The sequence below is a fragment of the Cyprinodon tularosa genome, unplaced genomic scaffold (assembly GCF_016077235.1).
Source record: "Cyprinodon tularosa strain WSP-4 unplaced genomic scaffold, ASM1607723v1 ctg1, whole genome shotgun sequence".
Taxonomy (NCBI): Eukaryota; Metazoa; Chordata; class Actinopteri; order Cyprinodontiformes; family Cyprinodontidae; genus Cyprinodon; species Cyprinodon tularosa.
The window spans coordinates 5,180,252-5,207,593 of record NW_024037781.1 but is presented as its reverse complement, the minus strand read 5'-3'; the positions used below and the strand labels follow the sequence as shown (position 1 = coordinate 5,207,593).

At 38.9% G+C, this 27,342-nt stretch overlaps 1 protein-coding gene across 1 annotated transcript; it reads right to left on the bottom strand.

The window, feature by feature from the left end:
* Positions 1-19,680: 19,680 nt before the first annotated feature.
* spry2 (sprouty RTK signaling antagonist 2) lies at positions 19,681-27,113 on the bottom strand. The gene is made up of 2 exons (XM_038287838.1): positions 26,683-27,113; positions 19,681-21,699 (listed from the first exon to the last, which is right to left on the bottom strand). Exon 2 carries the CDS (start codon positions 21,649-21,651, stop codon positions 20,596-20,598), a length of 1,056 nt encoding a protein of 351 aa, XP_038143766.1. The 5' UTR covers positions 21,652-21,699; positions 26,683-27,113; the 3' UTR covers positions 19,681-20,595.
* Positions 27,114-27,342: the final 229 nt, after the last annotated feature.

Genomic DNA, 27,342 nt, shown 5'->3' with positions numbered 1-27,342 from the left:
GACTTTTTACTTCTACTCCTTACATTTTTACACAAAAATCTGCACTTTCTACTCCTTACATTTTAAAAAATTGGCTCGCTACTTTAGTTTGGAATCATTTCAATGGAGTTACCGTTATTATTTTTCACGTCATCAATACCAAATTCAATCTAATTGGATGGGAATCTACGTTGCATTTGACGCACCACTACAAGATGAATCGACAGATTCGGCGGTATTCATTCGCGGCAAATCATTGCAGCTTGGTGGCGGTGGCATTGGCATAGTAGCATGGACGACGAGATGATTGAAAATGAACACAACGGAGATCTAGTCCTATTGGCAGACATCCATTTAAAATGTAGGCAACGGCATGAAAAAAGTGGTTTCTTCTTTTACTTTTATACTTTAAGTAAATTTACAAGCCTGTACTTTGTTATTTTTACTTGAGTAAAGAAGTTTAATCAGTACTTCCACTTTTACCAGAGTATTTTTTAACACAAGTATCTGTACTTTTACTCAAGTACGGAAAGTGAGTACTTTTGCCATCTCTGCATTTCATGTTAGTCATGTTTGGTGTGTTTACATGTATCAGATTTGAAATACAGTGTTTGGTATTTCCCTTCAAAATTGCATTTTTACAATGCAATAAAAGTTAGAATTGTTTTAATTCATTCCAAAAGCAGCAACAAACCCCAAATCCAATCATTCCCTTATTCTTAAATGCTTCCTGTTTTCTCCATATTTAGATAATCTGGTTAAAACCCGAAAATAAAAAGACTGTTTGATGTTTGTCACTTGTTTTAAACGTACGTGGTTCATTAAAGGGGTCATATAATGCAAAATGGAGTTTACATTGTCATTGATAAATAACGATAGTTCAGTGGGTTACGGTAAATGGACGTACAGAGAAGTTCAAACCCCATCGACACCTCCTTTTTCTGCAAATCTTACATTTCTAAACTTCCACCATAAAATGGACGAATTCAAACGAAGCACCAAATTGATGTTGCCTTATTTGGTTCTGGCCTGTACTTTTGTCACGCCCTGAAATTAACATACAGACCAGCTCACTGGTTTACTGGTATGAAGCAAGGGTGTAACTTTGAGAATAAAAGTTGGTGGGGACACTCTAAGGGTGGTGGCTGATGGACCTACAGTTATTTGACCCCAATGCTTTCATTAGATTTTTGTATTTTCCAAAAACAAGCTTAAACATATATTTATTAAATACTTTCCTATTGTTGAGAACACGAGAGACCTATTATAAACTAATAGAGAGATGCCTTTTAGTGCATTACATATATAGGGCACAAAAAAATTTATGTGTAAAAAAAAAAACATCAATAACATCTGATTCTGATGCCGAAATCAAAATATCATCCATTTCTAAAATGTACAATTCATATCCATCCATCCAGAAAAGTATGGATATGCTTCATTTTAAATATAGCATAGCATTTTTTTTTTTCTGGTAAACTTGGCGATATATTTAATTGCATGTTGCATATATCAGAAAAACTGTTTCACCTTTAAATCTGCAGCTTTCCCTACTTCTCTCTGTGCTCTGTTTAAAAAAGATATGTGAACCTCTTTACTAATATAATGATAAACAAAATGTCAAGATATGTAGAAGCTCTGCAGTCTGATTCTGTCTGTGCAATAAGAAAACATGTTAATTTTAACCTGTAACCGGGAGTCGTGATCTTCTAAGAAGCCAAGCTTTTTTAACTAGTAAAGAAGGCACTGTAGTCGACCAAAATCCCGGATAATTTTTAAATTCCTTCTTGTCCTACTTTTTAGGTAAGAAAAGTAGGACGTGCTAAAAAAAAAAGAGGACATCTGGTCACCCTACCATATCAACAATTTTGATGTTTCAGTGAGTGAGTGCTTGTTGCTATGATGCTTCTTTGCTCAGCAGCTTCCCTTGTTGTAAACCAACCAATCAGTGCACAGCTCATGTAAATATTCATGAGCATACCATAAAAGGAAGAACACCTGTTTCATTCTAGGGCTTTTAACCAGGCTTGCATTGGGGCTCATAGAACAGCAAAGATGCCATTTTCAGCCCAACCAATGTTACACCCTATTCAGAGACCTTAAAGACCAGCACCAAATACCCTATAGAATAATTCTATGACCCATTTAAACCAGAATCATTCTTAGCTTGCTGCTAGAATTAGCTAATGGATAACAGTCTTAGTTAGAGGTCTTTTTTTTTTCTTTTTTTGTAATTCCCATGTTTTTTAAACCAAAAGACGGCCATTTTATCACCATGTTAGTCTTAGACTTTTACCCTTGTTCCCTTGCACTGCATCGGTTGCCACCTGTCTGAATAATTTATTTATTAAACCTAAGAGGGTCCTCCCCTAATTCCCAGCAAATATGGACTGAAGCCTTATGGAAGCCCTTTTTCTGTGCTGACATTGAGCCAAGTATTCCAAAAAACAGTTTCTTGAGTTTGCATTATTATGTAATTATGTTTTATAAGCTTTAGCGTCTTTTCTAAATATGTCAAACTCTTTTTATGCCGAGTTCCCTTAACTTTTAGATGCCTCTCTGCTTTAACACACCTGAAACAACGAATTAGTTATTTTGCACGTTTTTGGAGAACTTGACAGCATGCTGAGGAGTTAATTCATCCATTTGAATCAGGTTTTCTGAACTAGGGATGTATGTATAAGTTGTGGGACTCAGGCCCTAAAGGACCTGATTTGTTTGGATCAGCGTCATTAGTCGGTTGCTTCTCAAGCATCAGATCAGTTTTTAAGGTGGCAACAATAGCATTATAAAAAGGTCATTCTTTTTAAGACTGGTACACTTCGTTCACACTTCGTAGGCACAGCTACACCAAATTTGTGATTCTCTTAGTGAGACACTGTATGTACTGAGGGCATATAGAAAGCTGAGAATGGGACAGTGTGAGGTGACCAGCTAGTAAGAACAATGTTTGTTGTGTTCAGCTGCAACAGGGCGGAGCGAGAGGCACATGGGGTAAAGGAGGGGAGTCTGAAATTTCTAGAGAAGTCATATGCAACCAGAACATCACCTTAAACCACAGAACACTCAGTGTGCTGACAAAAATCAATCATCCTTGTGGTATCTATTTAGGGGCTACCCTTTCTACCTGATGACATTTCATCAGCTCTCTGGTTTCCGTGGGGCCTTGCGCTCCCTTCAAGTCGCCCGTGTGTGGAGTGCCTTGACACGTGGAGTCGTGGAACTCCTGCAGAGCAACCTCTTCGTATTTTCACAGCAAACAGCCCCTCCAAAGGTCCCTCACTCTCTTTCCCCCTCGTCTCAGAACAGTGGCCTCCTTTCAGGGCCATCACTTAAGGGCCCTATTAATAATTTGACAAGTTTTCTCAAAGATTAATTACTGCAAGCTTCTCGGCTGCAATTATGCAGGGTGGGGAGACTTGGTAAACCTTTGGCAGCTCCATTTCCAGGCTCAATTTTCCACTTATCAAGATGTCAATGGGGAGGAGAGGTAGTTCAGTCTTTCTGTTGCATAGATAGACATTCATGCCAAGATAACCAGTCAGATTCCTTTAAGGCAGCTGATACTGAATACAGTCGATAAGACTGTAAAGGCCACAGCAAAAGGATGTGGGGCCCAGCAGCGAAGGAGGGAGCAGCAATTTATACAGCAGCTGACAATTTTCCCTAATGCTCTGCAGCTAAAGTGCACACAAATTAAAGGCTTATTCAGACTGACTTGAATGTTTCTTACATCTGAATGATTCCATCTACCAGGGTGCTGGTTTGTTATTATGGGTGTCTAGGAAAAGATTTGAAGCTAGTACCTGAGTGGAAAAGGCTGACAGGATCACATTGATAAAAAAATTCAGCAAATTATTAAGCAGCTCTTTAGATGTAGTTAAAGAAAGTAGATCGGGGGTTTGTAAAAGTGGTTTACAATAGATTTAGCGCTTGAATCCAATTCTTGAACTACCTAATATGAAATTGCACATAATAAGTGGTGCTTACTCTCAGAAACCCCCATTTTATATGTCACTGTTGGATAGCATGCCATAGAGCTGCATGCTATGTATTCAAGTAAATGAATGAATTAAAACTCTTTATTTGATCTGTTGCTTATAGCTTAGTAACATTTTAGGTTTTAATTTAATTAATTTAATGAGGAAGCAGATATATGGCTGATTGGACTGTTTGTTTTTTCTTATGTAGAATATATAGCTATTTTTTCTGCAACAAGTATTTTGTTATCTGCAAATATATTTCTTTTCTTTACGTATAAAAGCCAAAAGTAAGTTTGATTGCAAACTACAGTGCTTCATTTGGAGGTTTTTGTTGAATCCACCATATCTTTTGGGGAAGCTGAAACTATATGAGATAGAGATGGAGATGGATCACAACAACAGGCTTAGAAACGGTGATCATCATTCAAATGAGTTCTATCAATCTGCTATCAAGATCTGCATGGGTGGTTTTCAGACAATGGTAGCTGTATTTGATATTTGAATCTGTTTAGCCTCCGGATTGAATGCATAACCATTGTCAGAACACTCTTTCAAGATGGCTGTTTGGGTAAACTGTCATCTCTTAAAATAGCTCAATTCTAAGACTTAATGTTTTATTTTAAAATCCAGCAGCTCATCTGAAGTGGGCAGGAAAGAAGACTTTATTTTGAAATCTTTAATTATTTGGGGTTCAATGAAAAGTTAAACATAGATACCACTTAAAAAAGTAGGCTACTTATGGTATTAGAAGAAAATCCCACTTTATCCCACCTGGGTTTTAACTTCTGACTGGGAGGCGAGGTGGCAGGGTTGTTTCAACAACACAGCTGTTTGTGAACCTGCCCACCTGTTTTTTTTTTTTTTTTTTACCATTTCTGTGATAATCTAAGAAACTACACTTTTTTTTGCATTTCTTGCCATCTATTTGCTGTACCAAGAGGGAAAGTTAGGGAGAAAGAAAGGAACACAGAGGTGAACTTGTAAAACAAAGCCCAGATTGTTCTCTTTACAGCCTGTCCTCGATAACAATGAGCCATTCACTCACCCTGCGATGGGCCCTAATTAATTCCAACTTTACATTCTGACCTACAATCTCCCTTTGCTCATCCCTGCTTCCCCTCACATCCATCAATTAATCCACCGGATGAGTTCACTCTGTTCCAAAATGCAAACCACTTCCTTTGCAGTTTAATATGTATTGCAAAGCACATTTTTCCTGCTTATGTTATTTATATCTTCTTAAAACACGGATCATTCCATTTGTCATGCATTATGATCAGTCCAACTTCTGAATCTAAATGATTGCTAAAATCTTCTTTACCATCCTTAAATAAGTGTTGTCCTCTTCCTGTATTATGCCCAAGAGAAGATGGGTTTTGCTAATAACATTTTTCACAAGCTGCAGTGGCAGTAAAGCATATTTATTAAGTTTGGTTGGAAACAATTTAACTCATCATCTGTATTTGTCAATATGGTGGTGCTTACCTTTTTCGGGACATGCCAAGTGCAGAGATAAAACTATCTTTCCCACTTAAAAGAATGGATCTCTGTATGAAGCAGAATACTAACATTGAGAATTTTGGAAAAAAAGATATGATATCTTTCCCTCTAACTGCTGCAACCCATGCAGCCTGAGTCTCTTATGTCCTCTGTCTTCCGTCCGTATTTTCCTTTTCCAAGTGGGAAACGCAAAAAATGTAAACCACTGTCCACTGTTTCCTGCATGGAATAAATATTGCTAACCTGGGATAAGCCAGATTGATATTGTATAGAATTCATCGATCTGAAAGCGTCATGTAGAAAATGTTCGCAAAAGGGGCATTCAGTACAATTCTTCAAAATGACTAGGTAGGCCTGGGTGATAAACCAGATTATTACTTAATTCTGCCATTTTTACTGTGTGCGAGGGTCACTGGTATTTCCATTCCCCTTAAAGATTAGGTAGTGTGTGTGTGTGTGTGTGTAATTACATGACTCCACCCACACCGTAAGATGGAGTACAAACAACAAGAATCAGGGATGAGCCCAGTGAATAAGTGGCTAACACAGCCGTAAACAAAACAATATCAACTAATTATGTTGTAGTAGTTGCCAAAAATCCAGAAAGAGGATGTTGAGAAAAAAAAAACGTGAATTGCAAATATGCTAGTGAAGATTTTCAGTCATCCAGGTCATAATCCAGATTTTAATCAATCCACTGGACTTGGTTTCCCAGTTTGAAGATGTTTTACTTCCCTTCCAGAAAGCTTTTTCAATTGAAAATGTCAGGAATGGCGTTGATTTCAAGGTTTTATATAGTAGCCCAACAAAGCCTTGTTTTTTGTTTTGAAAACATGCAAATTGGAACAAAAGAAGAGGTCCACCCATTTGGAATATATTTTGGAGTGAATTGCAAAGTTTGCCTGCAAACTGTCGGGACTATCCAAACATAACCCTAACCCAATACATCTTACCTTAACTACCTAACCTTACCAAATCTTGCTGGGGGAAATGCACAGCCATCTTCCCATCCACGAAGGGAAAAATTGATTCCTTTTGCTTATTTCTCAAAAAGAAATAGAGGGTGTTCAAGCTAAAACCGGAGCAGCCAAGCTTGTTTTACTTCAGCCTTCCGCCTCTGGTTGAGGCGTTGACGTCATACACATCACTGCATTTCATTGGTCCGAAACACATCCGTTGGTTCCTATCAAGATATATTTTCAAGAGTTTGTGAATTCACAAATCTCACGATAATTCATCTTGCTTGCAAGCTAATACTATCACATCCTTTAAAACCCCATCAGTGTCTATAATGTCCAAAAGAAGCAACCAAATGACTGAAACTCTTGGCTTGTTTGCTGCTGCTCTCATGAAAATGGCAGCAACTACACGAAATGCATTGGGCTTCTGCGGCCATGATGTGACCAGTCAAAGATCGATAGGCTGGAGAACAGTTGCAGTTATGCCTCTTCAATTTTAATGAGCATAGATTTAAAATTACAGGTGGTTTAGACACTGAAATGTTAGGTGGGCATTTCTGGCCTAGTTTTAGACTGTTTGTCTCTTATCATCTAGGAATTCGAATTAAAGCCTATGTCTGTTACACTTAAGTGCAAGGTTCCGCAGGTTCTGTTATCCCTTTTTTTAAACTTTAAATATATGGTGATTTTCCTTTTTCACTGTCCCTGTAAAAGCTCTATGGATTCCTTTTGCTTGTGTCCAGGGGCTCCAATTTTACACCACTATTTCATGTGGAGAACATGTTGTCAGTTTAGCAAAAACAACAAAGTTGCCATTCGCATTTGCTTCAGCAGTTTCTAAATGTAAAGAGGGTCTTTCTGATTAGAGGTTTGGCAACTGCCGTCACTCCGCAGAATCACACAGGCACGCTGACCCCCTGAAATAGTCTCTTTAGCTGCAGCCCTTGCCCCCGCTCACCCCCCCCCCACACACACACACACCCTGTCAAACAGAGCTTGGCGCTGCTTCCTTTTCTGTTGCCCTACATCCGAAATGTGAAGAGGGAAGAGAGCCAAAGAGAGGATGGAGGTGGAGAAAGAGGGGCTGCGGGGGGTTGACATAAAGACAGAAAGGAGAGAGGCAGTGGGGGACAGCTAGGCGAGAGCGGGATATAGAAGAGAGAAGCTATGAAATGTGTGGGGGAGAATAGGGAAGCAGGCGTGGGAGGGGGGGAGAGAACAGAGACCGCTTTGTCGATGTCAACAGCAAACTTTATGGCGATCTCTCGCAGCTCCCCCTGCACAGTCTCAAAAGGCAGAGCTGTGTCTGTAGGGACAAGCTGAATTTGAGGGTCAATAACTATGTGTGAGTCTAAACCTAAAGGAACTGTTGCTCTGCAGCTTTCCAAGAAACATGGAGAAAAAAAAACACATTCCCTAAGCTCACATAGAGGATTTTGGTTTGGTTTAAGTTGCAGAAACACAAGGCTTATCTTGGCACAGGGAGACGAGGTACTTAATAAGTAACTTCCTCTAAATATTTGTATGACTTCTTCAAAAATATCCTGATATGAGTGCTTGGCTGAAAGCCTATACACACAGGTAAAGGCTAGAAAGGAAATTACTAAGATGAATGGCTATTACTTGCACCTTACACAAGAAGAGACAAAGTCTCAACCTGTATTGCTGCAAATGATTCTATAAAATGATTGCCTTTTGTTCCATTATTTTTAGTTTGCTCCATAACAACCCAGACATATTGCCACAGCCACCCACCCTTCCTGGCCCAATAACATGTTATGTTAAGCTCATCTCACAAATGCTCAATTAGTCCCTAATCTCTGAGGGTTAAAGCCATTTTGTGGATAACTTTTGAACTGACCTTGAAGCATCAGACAGTTCTGGTAATCCTTTATTTTTAGTGGGTCCAGTCATCCAGGTAAAGGGATGGCCAATCCAAAAGACACGTAGCAGAACATAACAGTGAGAAGATTAAATGCAAAAACATAGCCATCCCATATGTCGCTGGAGTCTCTGAAAAACTCAAGAGGATTTTCTCCAAACACAAAATCCCATTACATTTTCAACCAAACAAGACCCTTAGACAGAGGCTTGTGCATCCTAACGACAAAACCCCCAAACCTAAGAGAAGACGAGTAATGTTTGCAGTTCAGTGCAGTAAGGAATGCTCTGATCTTTATATTGGAGAAACCAAACAACCTCTCGACAGAAGCATGGCTTAACACAGGAGAACTACCTCCTCCTGCTGACTCTGCTGTCCACCTACGCCTTAAGGACAAAGGAAACTCTTTCGAGGACCAGAATTTTCACATTTTGGACAAAGAGGACAGGTGGTTTGAAAGGGGTGTGAAGGAAGCCATTTACATTAAGGGAGAATAACCAACCTTAAACAGAGTGGGTGGACCTATAAACCTACAGTATAACGCAGGGTTGGAGTTGATTTCTTCCCACTATCACCGCAAAACTCATCACCATGCCGATGGTCAGAACATCACACCTGTTAAGTCAGGCCAATAACAACCCCAACGACTCCCCATTACAGAGGCATGGGCCAGTTTCAGGTTAATTTGCAGGCCAACAACGACCTTAACGACTCCTCACTATGAAGGGGTTGATCTGTCTTCGGTTAAATTTTCATGTTTTCAAAGGCCTGGTTTATGCTCAGAAACCAGGTCCTATGTGTGTGCGCGGCAGTTAACGCAGATATGCTGCGCCTCCTTCCGCAGACACTCTGGTGCACCTCCCCAAAATTGTAGGTGACCATACAGTGCTGCAGAGAGTCGCAGGGAGGAGAGAAAGGAGGCCTCTTATTGGTCAATCCTACATCCGCTCTATACTATCCTGTTTGGTACCTTACTGGCTTGTTTTGTGTGCATGCCTGCCATTGTGGAAAATGACTCGTGAAGACGGATCAGCTAGAAGAGCGAGGTGTGCAAGAACGCTGGGACCCTTTTTCCAAGTGGATCCCCGCTCTTTTTCACCCTCATGTCCCTCAATTATTGCACAAACTTGCACCATGTATTTTTCCACTTCCTCACCGCCTCGGCCATATCTGGACCCTCTCCTAGTTCGTGATTGTCCCTCTTGTGTTGTAGGGTGGAATAACATAGCGCAGACCATGCTTCAAAATTGGGCATAGATCAAAAATATCTGCATCATACCTGCGACAAGCTAACTGTGACACACTGCTGTGGGAGTATACACAGCCCTTAAGCCATAAAAAAGGTTTTTGTTTGACTATTCTATAAAAGCCTGGAGCTCAACGCTACTCCAGACATTTTGAAGTGAGAAAGCTTTCTGCATGGGAAGCGAAATGTCTTCCAAATTGGAAAACACAGTGCAGTGATTTTTCTTTTTTGGAAAACTGGGTCCTAGCCACCGCAGAGATGGGGAAACCCAACAAGAAGTGGAGTTGTAAAGATGCTATGACCCAGCTTCACATGCCACTCAATCGCAGAAGTATTTTCCCTCATTCAAGTCCTGTTGTTCCAACCTATACAGACAGATTGTGATGCGTTTACTTGAAATGTGTCTTCCTGTTATCAAAAGCTGTCTCTGTTGACGTCTCTTAAGAGACAAGAAAATTGATAGTGGTTAGCTTTATCTTGTCCCAGTGGAATTTATTTGCTTCTTTGGGAAATGACATCATTTATTTTTGTTTAAACAATGAAATTCTCTGTATATAATCAAAAACTTTTTCAAGTTCTGTGCAAGGTCTGCAGAAGGTCCAGACTGCTTGCCCTACTCAGTTTAAAGCATGCCCTCTTACCTTTACCCATACATTCCGGGTATCATCTGTCTAATTAACAACTTAAGACCAAGTCACCATTGCTACATGTGTCCAGTGGTCTACTGTCTTTGGCCAGGCTGTTGTCATGTTAGCTGTTAAACTGGATAAAGTTTGACTTGCTGAGAAAGACAATATCCCAAAGGAAGCGAATTGGCCAAACTGTGCAGAGAGACCACTTAACCGGATTGATGATCATAGCGAATATTTAAGGAATTGAGGCAAATCCTAACAGTGCTCCCTCAGGGTTCATGCTCAGTCCTTCCCTGCCATGGACGACATGCCTCGTTATTTTGAGACAACTTAACGACCGGGAAAGTGCCACACTTCTACACTAAATTAGCCCAGAAAAAGCACTCTGTTTTCTATATTAATCAGACAGGCATACCAAGCTGAAGGAATTCTGTTGCTTTTGGCTCAGGACCAGCTGCAGTGGTGCTCCTAAAGAGATGACATGCTAACTGTGTGTCTTGTTTTTCTCGAACTTTTGGGTCCCAGCAAAAAGGCTATCTTGGTATAACTGCCTACAGGGGCCTGTAGAGGTGGAATGTATTAGGTAAGTTCTAAAAACATCAAATTGGCAAGTGACTTTTCATGTGCCCTTACATGTGTAACACTAACATTTTTTTACTGGTCCTTACTGAACCTAAAACGTTGAAACAACATTCCTTCTGTCCAAATAGCCCTTCTGCCTCCAATTGGGTACTATTGACCTGGGTTTTCTGGTTTCTGAGAGTTAGTTGATTTGCAAATCGTCTACTTCTGGATTTTACTTTCAAAGGAGGATACAGTTTAAATAAAAGTGTACCTTTTTAAGCACTACATTTGGTGTAAAGGCAGATTCTCCTCATCAATTTTTTAAAATAAGGCACATTTCATTCAAATAGAAATTATAGACATAGTAGGATCATCCATTGGTGTTTTTCTTTTGACGGAAGTTTATCTTAAGAACATTTCAATGATTAAATAGAATATAGGTAGAAATTACCTTATTTTGCCTCTTAGTAGAAAAACTTTGATCTTTTTTTGCATGAAAATGTACATTGAGGTGCACACATTTAGACTTGAGTGACATGCTGGTCATAATCTGAAGCATCTTCAATCTAATTAATTATTCAATTAAACCTTTTAGAAGGAGTCTCCTTTTCCCACAATGAAATTATTAAGCATCATATCACTCTGATGTTTTTAAAAATAAGAATTTGGGTACAAACGTTTGATTAAATGTGTTTTTTTATTAACATGTACAGGCTACAAATGTGCATGGCCTCTAAGATTTTGTTAAATGTCTGTTGTACTAATACCTTATTGAAGGCTAGAAAAAAAAAATGGTAATGTAGAGTTTATTTTCCTTGCACTGTCATTACTTATAAACCAATTACTCAGATCTTTATTTATATTTTCATATCTATATTTGTGTTTATTTATAAAACTACACTTTGTTCAAATTCAGTTATCTAGGTGTTAGTTTAAGTTGTGGAATATGGGGTTAGTCATTCATTTTTAGTATTCTTTTTCACCTTGTGTAATCGACAAACATCACTAGGAGCACATCAGTCCCACATCATAACACTGCCGCATTGTTGTCTAGTTTATATATAATTATTCCATGGTTTTCTCTTAATATGGTAACAGTAAATGTCACCATGCTCAGAAAATGTGTCCCTACTTTCCAATTGTTAGACTAAATTGAAAAAAGTGGACACTAGACACATCCCAAAACCTAAAGTGATGATCATGGAATCTGCTTAGACATAACTAATATTCCACTGTGTGTAAATGAACAATTGTCGTAAGTTCCATATTTCAATGTAAGTTATCATATCTTCTATAGGTTAATTTGACTTTTCTCTGTTTCATTGTGTTGGTTGAACAAATCCCTTTTCTTATGTTTAATCTTTTATGGTATATCAAGTGTTTCTCATCTTACTTTGAGTGAAATTAACACATTCTTGAAAAGCCATTCATATTTGAGACATTACGGCCAAATGCTCCGGTTGGCAAACCTTTTTGATATTTTGAATCTCCACAGTAAAACCTTTTACAACTCTAGCTCACTGCTGCTGCTTTGCTTCTCCATACGTCACAGCTGTAAAAGAGGAACAGAGGAGCCTTTATCTCATGCAATATTTCATCTACGCTTGCTACAGAGTGGCAAACTTTGGCTAAAAAGCCTCTCCCTCTTTCTTACGAGCTTCCAAACTTGTCACCAGTTGTTTGGACTCCAGAGGAATTTGAGCTATGTTGACAATCTCTGCAGCCATTGACAAATTTCTGTCCTCAGGTCAGGAAAACTCCTCCGTACATACTAGTGCACACACAGTCAGACACATCTTGGCTTTGCTTTCATCATGAGCTTCTCAGCATGCCGCACCTGTGAATGGTAACGAAACCTTGTGGCTGGCAGAGCTCTCATAGCTACATGACAGACCTGAGATCTCCAATTCCCCTCAGGAGAGATATAGAACATCAGAAATAGGGGAGATTTTCTTCATGTTTTCACCAAAAAATCAAAAGAAAAAAAGTTTCTAATGGAAGTAGTGAGGAGCATCTTCGCTGGTATCTGTTTCTCTAAAACGAAGATGAGGTTCTACTCTAGAAATGTTGCCCAATTTCCTTTGAAACTTAAGCCTACATTTTGTGGTTGCCACTTCTAAATAATGTGTAGTCTGAAACAGGGGTAAAGGATCACAGTTTTAAGGAAGTGATTGCTCTAAGCCCAACTACTCATGTGTTGTAATCGATTATTTTACAATTATTAAAAACTGATGGTTTTTGTGCCACTATTGCTTCACACATTCACAACACTGGTAGCCTGCATGAAATAAACTAGCAAGAGAACGAAAACACATTCAACTGCAGTGAATTCCATTATCCTGTACTTATCCTTTAGTATTTTTTTTACATTAAATCTATTTTTAAAGATAATTTCCCCCTCTTTTCCTTTTGTCCTCCTTTTAAACTCGCTGCTGAACATCCAAGCTTTCAGAAATCTTCAACTGTTGCCACATGCTTATAGAGCAGAATCGTTTTATATATTTTTTTTCTTCACTTTCCAGTTATTTAATGAGATCAGACTTGCAAATGTCCTCATCCTCTTCCCTTGTGTGCCAATTTGAATAGCTTCACCTGGGTCTCAATGGCACTATTCAGGTAGGCGTTTATATGATGTCATTTAGGATGAATGAGGCACCTGCAAAATAGGGAAGTTGGTTTGCAAATTGTCTCGAGGAAAAGCAACGGTTTATGTAAAAACATAATGGATGTAGCTTGTAAAGTGCATAGTTTTCAGTGAAAATAGACAAATGAGTTTGGATATGTATAAAAAAAAAATGTAAGCCATAAAAAAAGAACATGACTTGTTAGAACGAAGGAGAATTGTGCTAATTTGGCAAACTTTCTTAACGACCTGCAAATATAAAATGTATTTATTTACCCAGCAGCATCTAAAAACATTGGCCTGTATTTTTTTTGGTTCAAAATCATCCATTTAGTGGGGTTTGGAAGTGGGGTTAAGACAACCCATACAAATGATGTCATGCAAATAATGACAGATATCTTTAAACGCACACACACAGGTCAGTGTTAGGAGGATTTAAAGACATATAACAAAACTATGTCAAAGAAAACCAGATCACAGAATATATGTATATGAAAAAAAAAATGTTTTCTTTTTGGAGTCAGGGGTTAAATGTTTTTTTTTTTTCTCAAGGGTGATAAAAAACCTTGAAAAGCCTGAACATATTAGAATAACCCCAGTTAACACCAATTAACACATTACAAATGTCCCATAGTAATTAATTTTATTCCTTTTAAAGGAAAGAATCCCTAACAGATACAACAAAGAATGAAGCCTGTTTTTAATTTCCTTTTATACCAATGTGTTTTTTCCTAATGCTGCAAATTCCTACTGTTCAATAGCCTTACTCCTTGTGGCTGACATTAACTCCACTGATCCATCTACCAGTTTCTTATAATCGACTGAAAAAAGTTGCTTTAGGTCTGTCCCACACGATCCGGATGAAATATATCATAATGAATGAACCACATACTTTTAAATGATCGTCTTCCTCTGGTTCATTGTCTAAGCATCACTTTGGGTACATTTAGAACTGAATGTTGGATTAAATAAAACTTTAATTGAATACTATTTTGAAGAGATATGTAAATAAGGATGGCGTTAGGCTTTTTACTGTTTGGCTCTCACTTCTTGTACAACTTTACTGTTTAAAGTGAAGAGTTATTGTTTCAGTCTGTCATCCGTATTATTGTTTCAGTGTAAAAAAAAAAACTTCTGTAAAATGATAGTAATTGTTTAAAGGCTGAGCAAACAGAACTGTGATAAAAAAAAAGGAACAATGATGCACATGGTCAAAACAAAATCACGCTCTGACATTTTGCTGATAGATTAAAAAAAAAAAATGTGATTCTAATCACACATTTAAAAGCATAGACATAGAAAAAAAAGAGTCTGTATGAAATGTCCCCAGGTAGACAGGTCTGCTAAAACCCTGAAATACAAAAAAACACTAATTAGATAGCAAAAAGGAATAAACCAGGAAGAAACGACTATGGATTATCTAAATTTTATGAGTAAATATCCAAATACCTCTGAAGTCAACCGTTTAATATAAACCTCAGAGCTTTGTAAAGGTTTAAACCTAAACCTTTTTTTTTTATATTGGAGTTCTCTTTTGTCCCAGACCTGCTTTAATTAGCCATTGGAAAAATAATGTTATAAGAAAACCAGTTCTCTGTTACTGGTAAGATATTGAACATTTACAATAACTCAACAGCAGCAAACCTCTGAAAAAAACACCCTATAAATATCTTTAGTGAACTTACTAAGCAGTAAACTTTCTGGCTTTTGATATTGTATCAGGGTATTATCAGGGCGGGCCATTTTTTTATCCAATGGTAGATTTAGGGTTTGACTAATTTTTATTTATTTATTTTTTTTTCCGTCTTTCAAGATCTTTAGGAGAAAACCAGATAGAGTTCTGACATTGATCCGTAGAGGGAACTTAAACTTGAATGAATGAATGAAAGAAAATCTTCCTTGGTTTTGGAGCCCATCATCAAAGACGAGTTGTTATAAAACCAGTGGAACTTCATTGGCATTACTTATTAAGTATAATATGAATAAATTATGGTTGCAACTAACTATGTTTTTGATAATCAATTAATCTGTGGATTAATGATTATAATCGGATAGCAAATCAAAACTGTTGCACATTGACAGAAGAAAAACTTTCATTATTCTAAATACAACATATATTTCTTCACAATTTTGGTGTAATTACGTCTCTAAGTGGGTATTTCTATCAGCTTAAGGCCTTTTGTAGAGACTCTATGCTCTAGTTAATGATTAATCAATTACTAAACTAGTTGACGATTATTTTAATCATTGTTTAATCCAAATAATTGCTTCAGTTCTGATATAAATTTTACATTAAAACTGTTCTACGATGTTTTAATAATTATTTTCTTTTAAAAACAAACTTTTGGAAACACTAAAATGGATTAAAACTATTACATTCTAGGATTTCTTACACCGTTAGCTCTTTCTTGTTGGTTAAACTCTGTAAGAAGGATAATTAAAAACAGATCAAAACTTAAATATAATCCAAGTTTCCCTTATTTTTTTTAAAATCTTGCATCTTTGTTAAAGGCACTATGTAGTCTCCAAGGGATCTGCTTTAATATCTGGATGGATGTGTGAAAACAGTGTTTGGCTGAGCCTATATGCACTAAATGCCTGCTATTCTCCACACTGTATGCAAACCCTTATTTTATAATTCACCGTCTGTTCCTGATTACACACACACAAACATTCATATGTGAATGGACCTTCCCAAAACACACACATAATTGCCACGAATGCACACATCCACACGTTAAGTGCCATGTGTTATAGTGAGCTGTCAGACCGCACTAATTCCTCTTTTTAATGTGTGTCTGTCCTACTGTGTTGCGGGGGGATCAGGATTGCTTTTCAGGATAACAACTGAAGCTCTAAGCTTTTAGTGTGTGTGGGTGAGTGTGTGTGTGTGCGTCTGGGTGAACAACAATTGGCCACTAAGCTGCAAAGAGCCTCGCAGCCTCCGCGTCGCCAACAAATATCCACTGGCTGTCAGCAGCGGACTGACTCTCTTGTGTTTGTGTGTGTAAAGGCATGCAGATGAACCAACTTCCTGTGGCGGATTGAAGTTAAGTGCAGCCATTAAGACTTGGGCCCTCCAGTGAAGCTTTCATTGTCTGGGGGGGAACTTTATTCGGTTGGCGGATACGCACACGTGTGCAAGAATACGCAAGCATCGGGAAAAAAAGGACGCCTGCAGGTCCAGATTTTACCCGTTTACCATGAGCAAAGACTCGCCTGCTGCTTGCTTGGTGTCCTCTTTTGCACACCCTCTGCTTTATACCCACCCACTAAACCTTTATGACAAATATGCTCCCTAGTCGGTGTGTGTTTGCTTTCTCGGCTGCTGTAATCTTCTTCCTTAACCCCTTGAACCCTACGGACCCACCGGCGGGTCCAGCTGCTACATGACCTCGTAATTTTACCAAACCCCCAGTATTGATGTAAAAAACATATTTGGCACAGTTTGGTGACATTTATGGATAAATGTGCCAAAATGGCCTCTCCGCCTAAGAAATTTCTCACTAATACCATTCTAAAATAAATATGGTTCATCTGATTGAGTCCACATTTTGTATATTTTTACACAACATTTAGATTTAAAAGTCTGTACTACTTTTTTGTGCTATAAATAATATTTTGGTAGTGTTTTGCAATGTTTATTTCAAAGAAAATTTTGGCGAGGTTCAAAAAATGCAAAATATTTTGTATTTTGTCCCTAATATTTCAGGCAGGGTCAAAGCTACAATGGTGCTGACACCAGAAAACCATTCTATGACATCTTACCTTTACAGACGTACCAAAAGTTTCTTCTTATATCTAATAGCTTTGAGGCTATAAGTTATTTACTTTTGTGTGTTTTTGTCAGGCAGAAATTTATTTATACCCCCTTAGGGTGTAAGAGGTTAAGGCATAACAGTAGTTCAGCTGTCACTGGGACTGATTGAGCAGCAGAAGGTTTAGAGTTCAAACTAAAAAGTGCCACATAATTTACCTTGGAAGCTTAGGTTGTGTGGATGACTACCCTTTCCTGTTGAAAAGAGCATCAAACTTGTTAATTGTGAGCTGAGCAGATTTCACCTCTTTCAGCACCTCGACTAAAACTTTAAGTATGACAGTAGCAGAGGACAAGCTCAGTGGAAAGTTAAACCACATTCAGGTGGTGGTGGGGGGGTGCGCCTCGGCTTTGAGCTTTACACGCATTCATCTGTCAGCCGCCCACATCGGAAAACATAAAAGAAAAGTTCCACTTTCTGAGAAAACGTCTTCACCGGTAGAGCGGAGAGTAAGGTGCGATGTCTGATTTTGTTTTGGTTTTTTTTTTTTTTGGCCCCCCTTCTGTTTTTTGAGCATCCCTGTTTCACACAGACAGCTTTGTTCAATCTCATTCTGAGCATTGTCTTTTTAGCCATATGAAGAAAAGCCATTTTTAGAAAGTGCTAAAAAGGGTTATAAAACAAGTACATTTTTGTTTGAATAAAATGGGACCTCGGGCAAGGCTGGAAATGTTATAAGAGGTGAGAGCGGATAGAAGTTCCCCTCTATCATATGAGATTGCTTAAAAAAAAAATCATAGAGCCTTAATTTTTTATTTACTTTGAAGATAACCTGAGTAAAAAAAAATTAAAAAGGGGGGGGGGGGGGGGGGATGATTATAATGGATTTATTTCATTTTTTGTTCTACCTACCTTGAGAACTATAAATGAAAATATGGCGCAATGCTTTTCTTTCTGTATATGGTCCAAATACAGCAGTAGAAAACAATAAAAATAAAAAAATTAAACTTTTAAGTCACCATATTGCATGTAAAACCTATTCCTATTTTGTTTTAAAGTTGACATTAAAAAAAAAGTTTACCAATCATAACTTGGTAAGCAAACAGCTTTTTTTCATAAAACATTAAATTTTCCTATAAACTACTTAACTTGAATCCTGGTTTGACCTTCAATCCTGCAAGGGGAATTCTGACCTTATTCAGATTTCACCATCGTTGAAAATAAAGCCTTTGCATGCTGATAAAAGTTGTATTTTTTTTTTATTTTCATACAGGAGAGCAAACCTCCGTCATTTCCCGGCAATCGGTGGCTCTGTTTTCCCTCCCCGCCCCTGCTCTTTCACAGGGCTGTTTGATTGCTTAAGCCTGGTCCTGTCACACAGACAGACAATGCTTCCATGAAGAATAGCCCCGCTTCCTTCCTGTCTTCCTGTGCTGCGTTCTGCCTTGGTGAACAGGGTGAATGGGCCACTCTTCCCCAAAACGCCACGAACCGCAGGGGCCACGGTGGCTAAAACCAACAAAGAGAGCCCTTCTCGGGCCTTACCAAGCCCCCCCCTTCGATTCATATCCTGTCCTCCTCCTCCCTCTACTCTGTTGCCAAATCCCTTGCAACTTCTCGATGGATAAACACTCTCTGGACCGGATCTCTTTGGATTTTCTGGTGTATCAGCCAAATAAGTCTCTATTGGATGATTTTGGACAAGCTAACAAGTAATCAAGGAGGTTTCGAATTGCAAATCATTAAATGACAGTTGATTTTTAGTAAAAAAAAAAAGAAATGATAAAAATCCAACAGTGTGCACCCTCTGCCCCCCTTTCCAAACAACTCAGCAATCTCCCTTAGGGAATACCAAGTGGTAGCAGGTACCCGAGAAGAGGGTAGGGGTGCCAAAAAAGTCCCCTAACTATTGAGAACAGGATGAATGCATAAGGGGCTGAAAAAGGGGTAAACTGTTTGGTCTTTGTCATTCAAAGTGACGCTTTTAACCCTTAGCGGACCCTCTTCCAAACAACCTTAGCCCCCATCTCACTTGCGCTTCCCTTCTTCATTCACAGCTGACACAATGCAGAGTGAGAGGAGGGCTGCAAAGACTAAACACCAGATCAACTCTGCTTTTTCTGCCTCTAATAGGATTCAGCCCGTTTATTTATTTTTTTATCTCATCCACCGCTGTCTGTAAAATGGGGGCAAGTTGATAATTATGTAAAACAACCCCCTTTGTCAGTCAAAGGCAGAGGGTGGGGGGTGCTGGGGGTGACGGTGCATCGAACAAGCGAGAGCAGGCTTGGCCTCAACATGTCAATCACAGCTTTGAATGCATACCGGCCTGCACGCTGTCAACAAGTGTGAGGAGCTTCATGTTTTGCCTGCAGGGACTTCCAAAACCGGAATTCCAAAACAAAACTTGGACTAAAGAGAAAAAAAAAAGCTAACGACAATAGCAACAGAAAATAAAGTCGAAAGAGGCATAGTATTTAGATCGATTTTCCATACTGTTCATAACACACATTTGTTTTTGTATTGACAGGCAACAGAAAGCACAATACCTCTGTTAGATTTCAAGGCTTTTTAATTTCATATGTTAATATGTTCATATTCTAATCCATGGCAAGCCGTTCAGGTCAAATCTGCTGAGCAGCCCCGGAGAAGGCTAACGCCTTTTAGCAATGTTTTCTCAAAATAAATATTTCTCCTCATAAAATATTAAAACCTTCAAATAAATATATCTTCTGAACTTTACACTAGGCAAATTTTGGAATTAGAAAATATACTTTTCATATAAGGTCACTGTACAATTTACAGGTAGAATCAGAACTAAGATCTTTCTGTCGTAAATTATTCAAAAATATGATTGATAGACATGACAGTGAACGCAGGAACTTTGCAGGAATTTTAGCTGACTGATCCAAAAACAAGCAGTTAAACCAAAGTGCCTCTGGAACAACAGAGAACTTTTCACAGTTGATACATATATATATATATATATGTATACTTTTTTACAGTATTTATATAAAACATTTGTCATTTTCTATTGTACGTCCTTACTCCATTACTACGTTACATACAGTTAGTGACATATTGAAGTTTCCTTTGAGAGTACAGTCTATATAAAATGTTAATAATAGAACAACCCAAAGCCATCTGCGTGGACTGTATTAGGTAATATCACGGCACTTGAGTGAAGAGAATTTTTATTTTAAGACAAAACAGTAGTTAAATAAGATTTCATACCTTGAAATGTGGAGTGCTTATTTTGGTTGACCGTTCAAGTGAAACTCCTAACTCTAGGGTGAGTAAATGCACCTCCAGTGCCTTTACCGGTTACATTTTATCCCCCTGACATCCCAGATGGACGTAAAGACAGCAACCAAAATGACATTATTAGATGATTCTAATCACACTGCTTGACATTTTGCAGTTCAGTCAGAGTGGAGGGTGGTCAATCCATGCCTGTTTCCATCCTGGCCTACGTTTGTGTGCTATCGTCATGACAGCGGGTTGGGGTTGGGTTCTTGCATCGACACCCAGGTCGTTTGACTCCATCATAGCAGCACTGGCACATGGCCAGGCATCCTTTAGCTGGGAGGTAGCACAACAGACAGGGGAAGAACAAGGACAAGAGCGAGATGGTGGTCCAGCGAACACAGCAGTGCGACTGAGAGCAGGAGCACGGCTTGTCTGCGCAGGTGTCCTCATCGTCATTGGAGCAGTGGTAGAAAAGGCCCTTGATGCAGCAGATGCATGTCCCGTACTCCACGGTGTTGTATGGTGAACACAAGCAGCGATGGCCACACAACCAGCAGGAGGGAAGCGCCCTCGACCGGGCGCACTCCGAGCACCTGCACCGGCCGCAGGACCCACATTTGTTTGAGTGTTTGTCCTTTTTTAAAGGGGTTTTGCTGCCTGGGACGCTTTCTATGTCTCTGCACTGATCATTCAGAGGTTTCAGCTCCTCTGAATTTGGCTCTGAGCGTTTTGGCTGGTTTCTGATTATCTCATTGCCAGTCACTGGGCTGCTGATAACCCCCTGACCCAAAGGACTACTTCCTGCAATGCTTCGGATGCTTTCCTGGGAGACCTCCACAACAGAAGCCTGGGACACACCCTCTCTTGAAGAGACGGCTGTATTTGCGTTCCCGCGATGAGTCACTGCATACAGATTTCGGAGGTTGTTGGCCCTCTCTTCCTCATTCTCCTGCTGTCTATTGGTCCTTTGACCTGTTGATGTAACCACATCAGTCCTCCGTTGCTGGGTGGCTGGAGACCTTTTAGCAGCCGAGGGTCCATCAGTATACTCATTACTACCACCACTTATTCTTATCTGATCCAGAGACAACACTGGTGGAGTGTGTGGCCGTAACCTGCAGTTCAGCCCGGGATCTGAGGGACTCTCTATGGTTTGTAGAGACCCTGGTTGTCCTCGCCCTTCGTCATGCGCCATGTTTGCCAATCCAGTCGATGAGGCCAACACCCCATGGAGTCCTCCTCCTCCGTCGCTGTCGTTCTGGCTTCTGGAATCCATCTTGGGACTGAAGGGCCTCTGTAGCCGGCTGGGGACACATCTGAAGTCCTGTTGGAGAGACAGAAAGTTTTTATCCCTGTAAGACAACCCATGCAAATTATGTCATGCAAATAATGACAGATATCTGTAAAAGCACTGCTATGGAAATAAGCCCTACACACAGGTAAGTGTTAGGAGGAGAGATGGATCCGTTTGATTACAAAGTTGTTCTAATAACCTAAAGCTCAGGGGCAGCATCTGTTTGGACGTCCAGATTCAGAGTCTGACATGAGAGGGGAGTCTCTGGAGCCACAAGCTACAGACGCTCTTTGTGTGCCCTCAGAAACAGGGAAGTTTGTTTGCTTGGGGGCATATTGAGTTCCACAGCCAGGCTTTATGTTTTAAAAGCAATATCTCATCTGAATGCAGATGCTTCCCTGAAGGCTGTTTATTAAAAACTTCCTGCTTCCCCGCACCCATGACAGCGTTGAATAGCCATTGCCAAAGGGAAGAAAATTCACTTCCTCTCTGATCGAGCCTTAAAAAATACTCACTTTCCATCTTCTTTCATTACATGAAAAACCTGCACAGAAAAGATTTCTAATCTAAACCGGAACAGGGTTAATCTTTTTCTTTTTTAAAGAGCTCAAATGCTGGTGATCAATGTTCAGCATTTTCACATGGTTTTATTGAGCTCTGGCAGAAGCCATACTCAACCACCACTGAAAGAGAAGACCCCAAAACTAAAAGCTCTGACCCACATACTTTAAATATTACAAGTCGGTGAGATCTCCAGGGTCAAGACACATGTTGACACAATGAACTTCAATGGAATAAAATAATGTTAATCTGTGCCGACAAAAAGAAGCCAACCTCAGTAGTTCGTATAAGATTAAAAGTTGTATTTTTTCTTCTCAATTGAGGACCAACCAGCTCAGGTTTGACAACATATAAAGAACTATTGTCTGATGAATGACAAAAAAATACAAGGATCACCCATTCTGTTTCACCTATTATTTGCATTGCTGTGTTTTTAAGAGCATGAAAGACAAGATGAAAGCACCACAACAAAAAAGGGCCCCAGGTGAGTAGGGGTGTGGGAAATAATCGTTTTGGCGATATATTGTGATATTCGGCTGCCCAATATAATATCGATCTTTCACTTCTTAGTATCGATTGAAAAAAAAAATGGTTACATAAAACATTGATGGGAAAATGGGCTACCTCTGCACCACCACTCTGGCAGAAAGCGCTGTGGAGCCCTTTAACTGTGCGTGCAGCACCAAATCTGTATTTGAGGCAGTCACAGTGGAAGAAAACCCCAAACAACATGGATAATAATACCTAATCAATATTTTTTTGATGAAAATATACAGCATTTGATTTTGATAGCTGGGGAAAATATGGCAATATATAGTGATACTGCAATATCGTGATAATATTGTATCGTGACCCAAGTATCGCGACATGTATCGAATCACAACACTCATGCCAATACTCACCTCTACAGGTGAGTGTAAGAGTGGTTGTGTTTTGGGTAGGGTTTGACCAATGGAAAGAATCTGAACATTCTTCATGTGATTTTTGTGAATTTGTCCGCCTCAATCTAGGCTCAGGTTATGTTGTTCCTTATTGGTACACCCAGGCATTACGTTCAGTCCTGGCTGACTTCCTTTTTGTGTCTGCGTACTTATCATTGCCAACAACCTTACTTCCTCTTGTAGTTATGGATACTGATCAATTATAGTGAAAAAAAACTTTTTTATTCTGACTAATAATTAGTTTATGGTGTATAGATTTTATATCATGTTATGTCGATTCAGGGTTCTATAACAGGAACAATTATAGTCTATGTAATACCGCTAAATATATAATTAGGGCTGCAACTAAAGATTATTTTGCAAATCGATTAATGTGTAGATTATTTTTTCGATTAATCGATTGATAATATTATAGCCAAAAGTTCCTTGAAAAAGATTTTTTTACAAAAGTAAACCAGGTTAAACTAAAACTTTTCCATTTGAGGAGTTCTATATAGAGCATATTGATATTCAAATATATATTTTTTTTATCTTAAATGCAAAATGTTTGTATAATTTTTCACAATTTTGATGTAAAAACTGCTCTGAATGTGTCACTCTGTCAGCTAAAGGCTTGCTTTAGTCTCTATAATACAGTTAATGAGTAATGAATTACTAAATTAGTTGATGATTATTTCAATAGATTGAGAAACAATCTTCGACTCTTGGAATGTTATCCACACGATATGAACCAGGCCAGGCGACTTGGTGTAAAAACACTTTAGTTGTACAGTTATGTCCTTTTAACGAGATCTAACATAAATGATCAGGAGTGCAAATTTCCAACAGTGGTTGGAGCAGGTTGCTGTGCTCTGCCAGTTAGCTGGCCTGAAATAAGGCTCCTATAGGGTTTGTTCAATGACATGGTAGTAAATATTTTAGAAGGTTTCTGTAACTTATTGGTTAATTTTACATAAGTTATTTGTTTGTATACCTTTTCTTGTTGACTTTTGCACCCTGTTTTAGTAATATGACTTAATCAAGCCCTTTGTTGTAACATTCTATGGTATAAAATAAGTTATTAAAGCCGGTATGATTCTGGCCAATATTTTATCGGGTCAATGTCGTTATTGGCTAATTCTCAAAGCTAAAGTATCGTATCTGAAGTGAAAAAGCTGTATAAGGACTAACGATTATTTTAATCTGATAAATCTGACAATTATTTTTTCGACTACCGATTAATAATTGGAGAGCAAAAGGCCCGTTAAAGAAGATTTGATATGAAACTAAAGCAGGTGAAACCAAAACGGACAAATGAGTTTTTTTTTTCTTAAATGCAAAATGTAAATTTTTTTTTTTACAATTTTGGTATAATTACTGCTCAAAGTGGGTTACTCTGTTAGCTAAAGGCAAGTTTTACAGTCTCTATACTCCAGTTAACAGTTAATTGATTACTAAATTAGTTGAAAATTATTTCAATAACCGAGTAATCACAATAAATCCGATTGTTTCAGCCCAAATCAACACCCCCCTAAAAAACCTGACAGTTTTGGTATGGAAACTAGCAGGAGAGCCACTTGTCACTGTGATTAATGCAAGATGGTTTAAAAATAAAGTTAATCCACTCTGTTCGTTATATTTGTAAAGCAGCAGACTGCAGGCCCGCTGTCAGCTAATTAACCACATCTAACAGCTTGCTTATTCTCAACAAAAGTCTAAAAAGAGAAAGTCATCAAAAAGAATAACATTTGTACAAAATGTACTGACATTTCTTTACTATATTTAATCATAGTTTTTAATTTTATTAGTTCAAAAGCAAAAGTGACATTATCGTACCTGTAGCAGTAAGTCTTCAAATTTTAGCCACAAATATGAATATGTTCTCCTTCATGCCCTTAAAATTAAAGCAAATCGACCATCTTACGGTATTTCAAGTAAAAATATTTCTCAGTGTCAAACTTGCAATTTTCTTTATGTGCTAGTAGAATCTCTTTTGACACCGTATGTGGAGAAAACGGTTATATAACGGTCAAGATATTCGCATTATATCATGCAGCTGCGATAAATGTCAACAAAGAGAAATGTTTCAGGCGGGTCCTATTTTTTTTGGTCCCCATAAAAGTCAAAGGGGCAAAGACACCATTGCAAAGTGGCGTATGTGCACAGGAACCAGCGACTGGGGGGTTTTGCAGGCATGCTCACACTGAAGGCTGACAGAGTAGGGGCCCCTCGTCTACTCAGGGGTGCAGAGTGCAGGCCATGTTGGTCACAGTGTGTGGGACAGAAAGCACAGGGCTGTGGTGCTGTAAAATAGGCGAAGGGATTTTTAACTGATTCCTAAAAGGAAATATGAAGGGTTCTCAAAATTATGTAAAAATAACACATGGATTTGTATTCAGCCTTTTTTCTTTGGTACATCTGAATAAAATCCGGAAATCAAGAAGCAAATGGAGGCCAGTTTTGTGTAATGAACATCCAGGTGTTCTTTGAAGGTGTTTTTTTGTTTGACGGCATTTACCAACAAAAACAGCATCAAGAAGGCCAAAGAATGCAGCCGAGAAGTCAGGAGGAAAACTTTGGAGATGTTTAAAGGAAGGTTCAGGTTGAAAATACCCCAAACTTCTGTTCAATCCATCATCTAGATAAATGACCATAAATGCAAACCTACCTAGATGTGGTCTCGCACATAAACTCACCTACAATGATTAAACAGATCAAGAGCCAAGAGTAATGTGGCAACTTTATAGGACCTGCATGTCCAAAGCCCATTTGTGCAGCATACAATGTTTGTTACAAGCCATGAGAGGAACACAGAATATAATGCAGAAAACCGTGCTCTCAGAAAATGAGACTTTTGTATGTAGGCCATGTTTTGACCTACATGCCAAACACCATGTTTGGAGAGAACTCTTTGCACACACCACGGCGGTGGCAGTGTTGTGCTGTGGGGAAATGGTCATATTGATGGGGAGATGGATACAAGAGGCTGCAAAAGATTGAAGAAAGGGGTGAAGGTTCGCCTTCCAACACGACAGCAACCCTGATAAATCATTCTTTTTCTGTCAGAACAACAAAAGGATAATCAACCTGTTGGTTAAAATTCAAATGCAAATTCAGAACTTGCAAAAGGCCTCCTTCCAATCTGCCTTATCTGCAGAAAGGATCTCTAGTTGGTTCTTTAGAGAACACTAAAGGGGACTAAACACATATGCAACTCACTTTACAAACCTTAAATACTTATATTTGCACGTTAAAGCCCTGTAATTAATTTGTGTTGATCCATAGACATCTAAATAATCAACTGTGCTTTAAAAATAAGAAAAGAAATCCACTTTATTTAGTCGAATTCATTTTAGATTAAGCAAAAAAGTAATTTTTTCCAATAAAAGCCAATTATTAACATTAAAGCACAGTTTAATGAATTCTGATTGAAAGCAAACAAGGTAAAGAAATGTATTTAGCCAATAAGTACGTATTGTTTATTAAACAACCTTCTTTGTTTATACATGTGTAATAAGAAGCGCTCACTCACCGTGTTTTCGACACTTTAGCTCCAGTTCAGGCAAAATAAGTCAAAATATCCGTTTTTTTTGTTTTCTTTTCACTCCCGCAGCTCGGTCGTGAAAGCCGTCTGCGAAATCCATTGAGAAACTTTCCAAGCGTCGCTCATTTTCACCAGCGCGCTGCGTTCACACGTCAATCCCGTGCGTAAAAGAGCACGAGGCATTGAAAACATCAGTCCAACTCTTCTAAAAAGTCAAGAAAAGAAGGAAAACGCGTAAAAAACGCCCTCCAGGCTCGGAGATATCTTCTCGTAGTGTTCAATCTTACACACTGTGGGGTAGAAAACTATTTTTTTTTTCTTCTCGTGGTTTTTTTGTTGTTTTGTTTTTTTGTTTTCTCTCTCTTTTTCCGGGGAGGAGGTCAGGATCTGGGCCGTGCATGGCGTCAAAGAGAGAGAGAGGAGGGGGGGACAAAGTGCTTGTTGTTGCAGCGGATATCTCGCATCCAGTCCTCAGCCATTGGCCCCTAGAAAAGCAGGCGCTCACACCCCAGTCTGATAAATTTCAGCCCCTGCATGTCCTGCATGGCCTCTCAAAAAACTTTCTGCTTTTCTTATCGCCCCTGACCCACTTCTTTACCCCGCCACGTTACTTTTCAGGCACAGCAGAGACACATGGCTGTGCTTTAT

Excerpts from the sequence above, each read along its gene's own strand:
- spry2 (XM_038287838.1), bottom strand. The coding sequence starts at position 21,651 with ATGGATTCCAGAAGCCAGAACGACAGCGACGGAGGAGGAGGACTCCAT.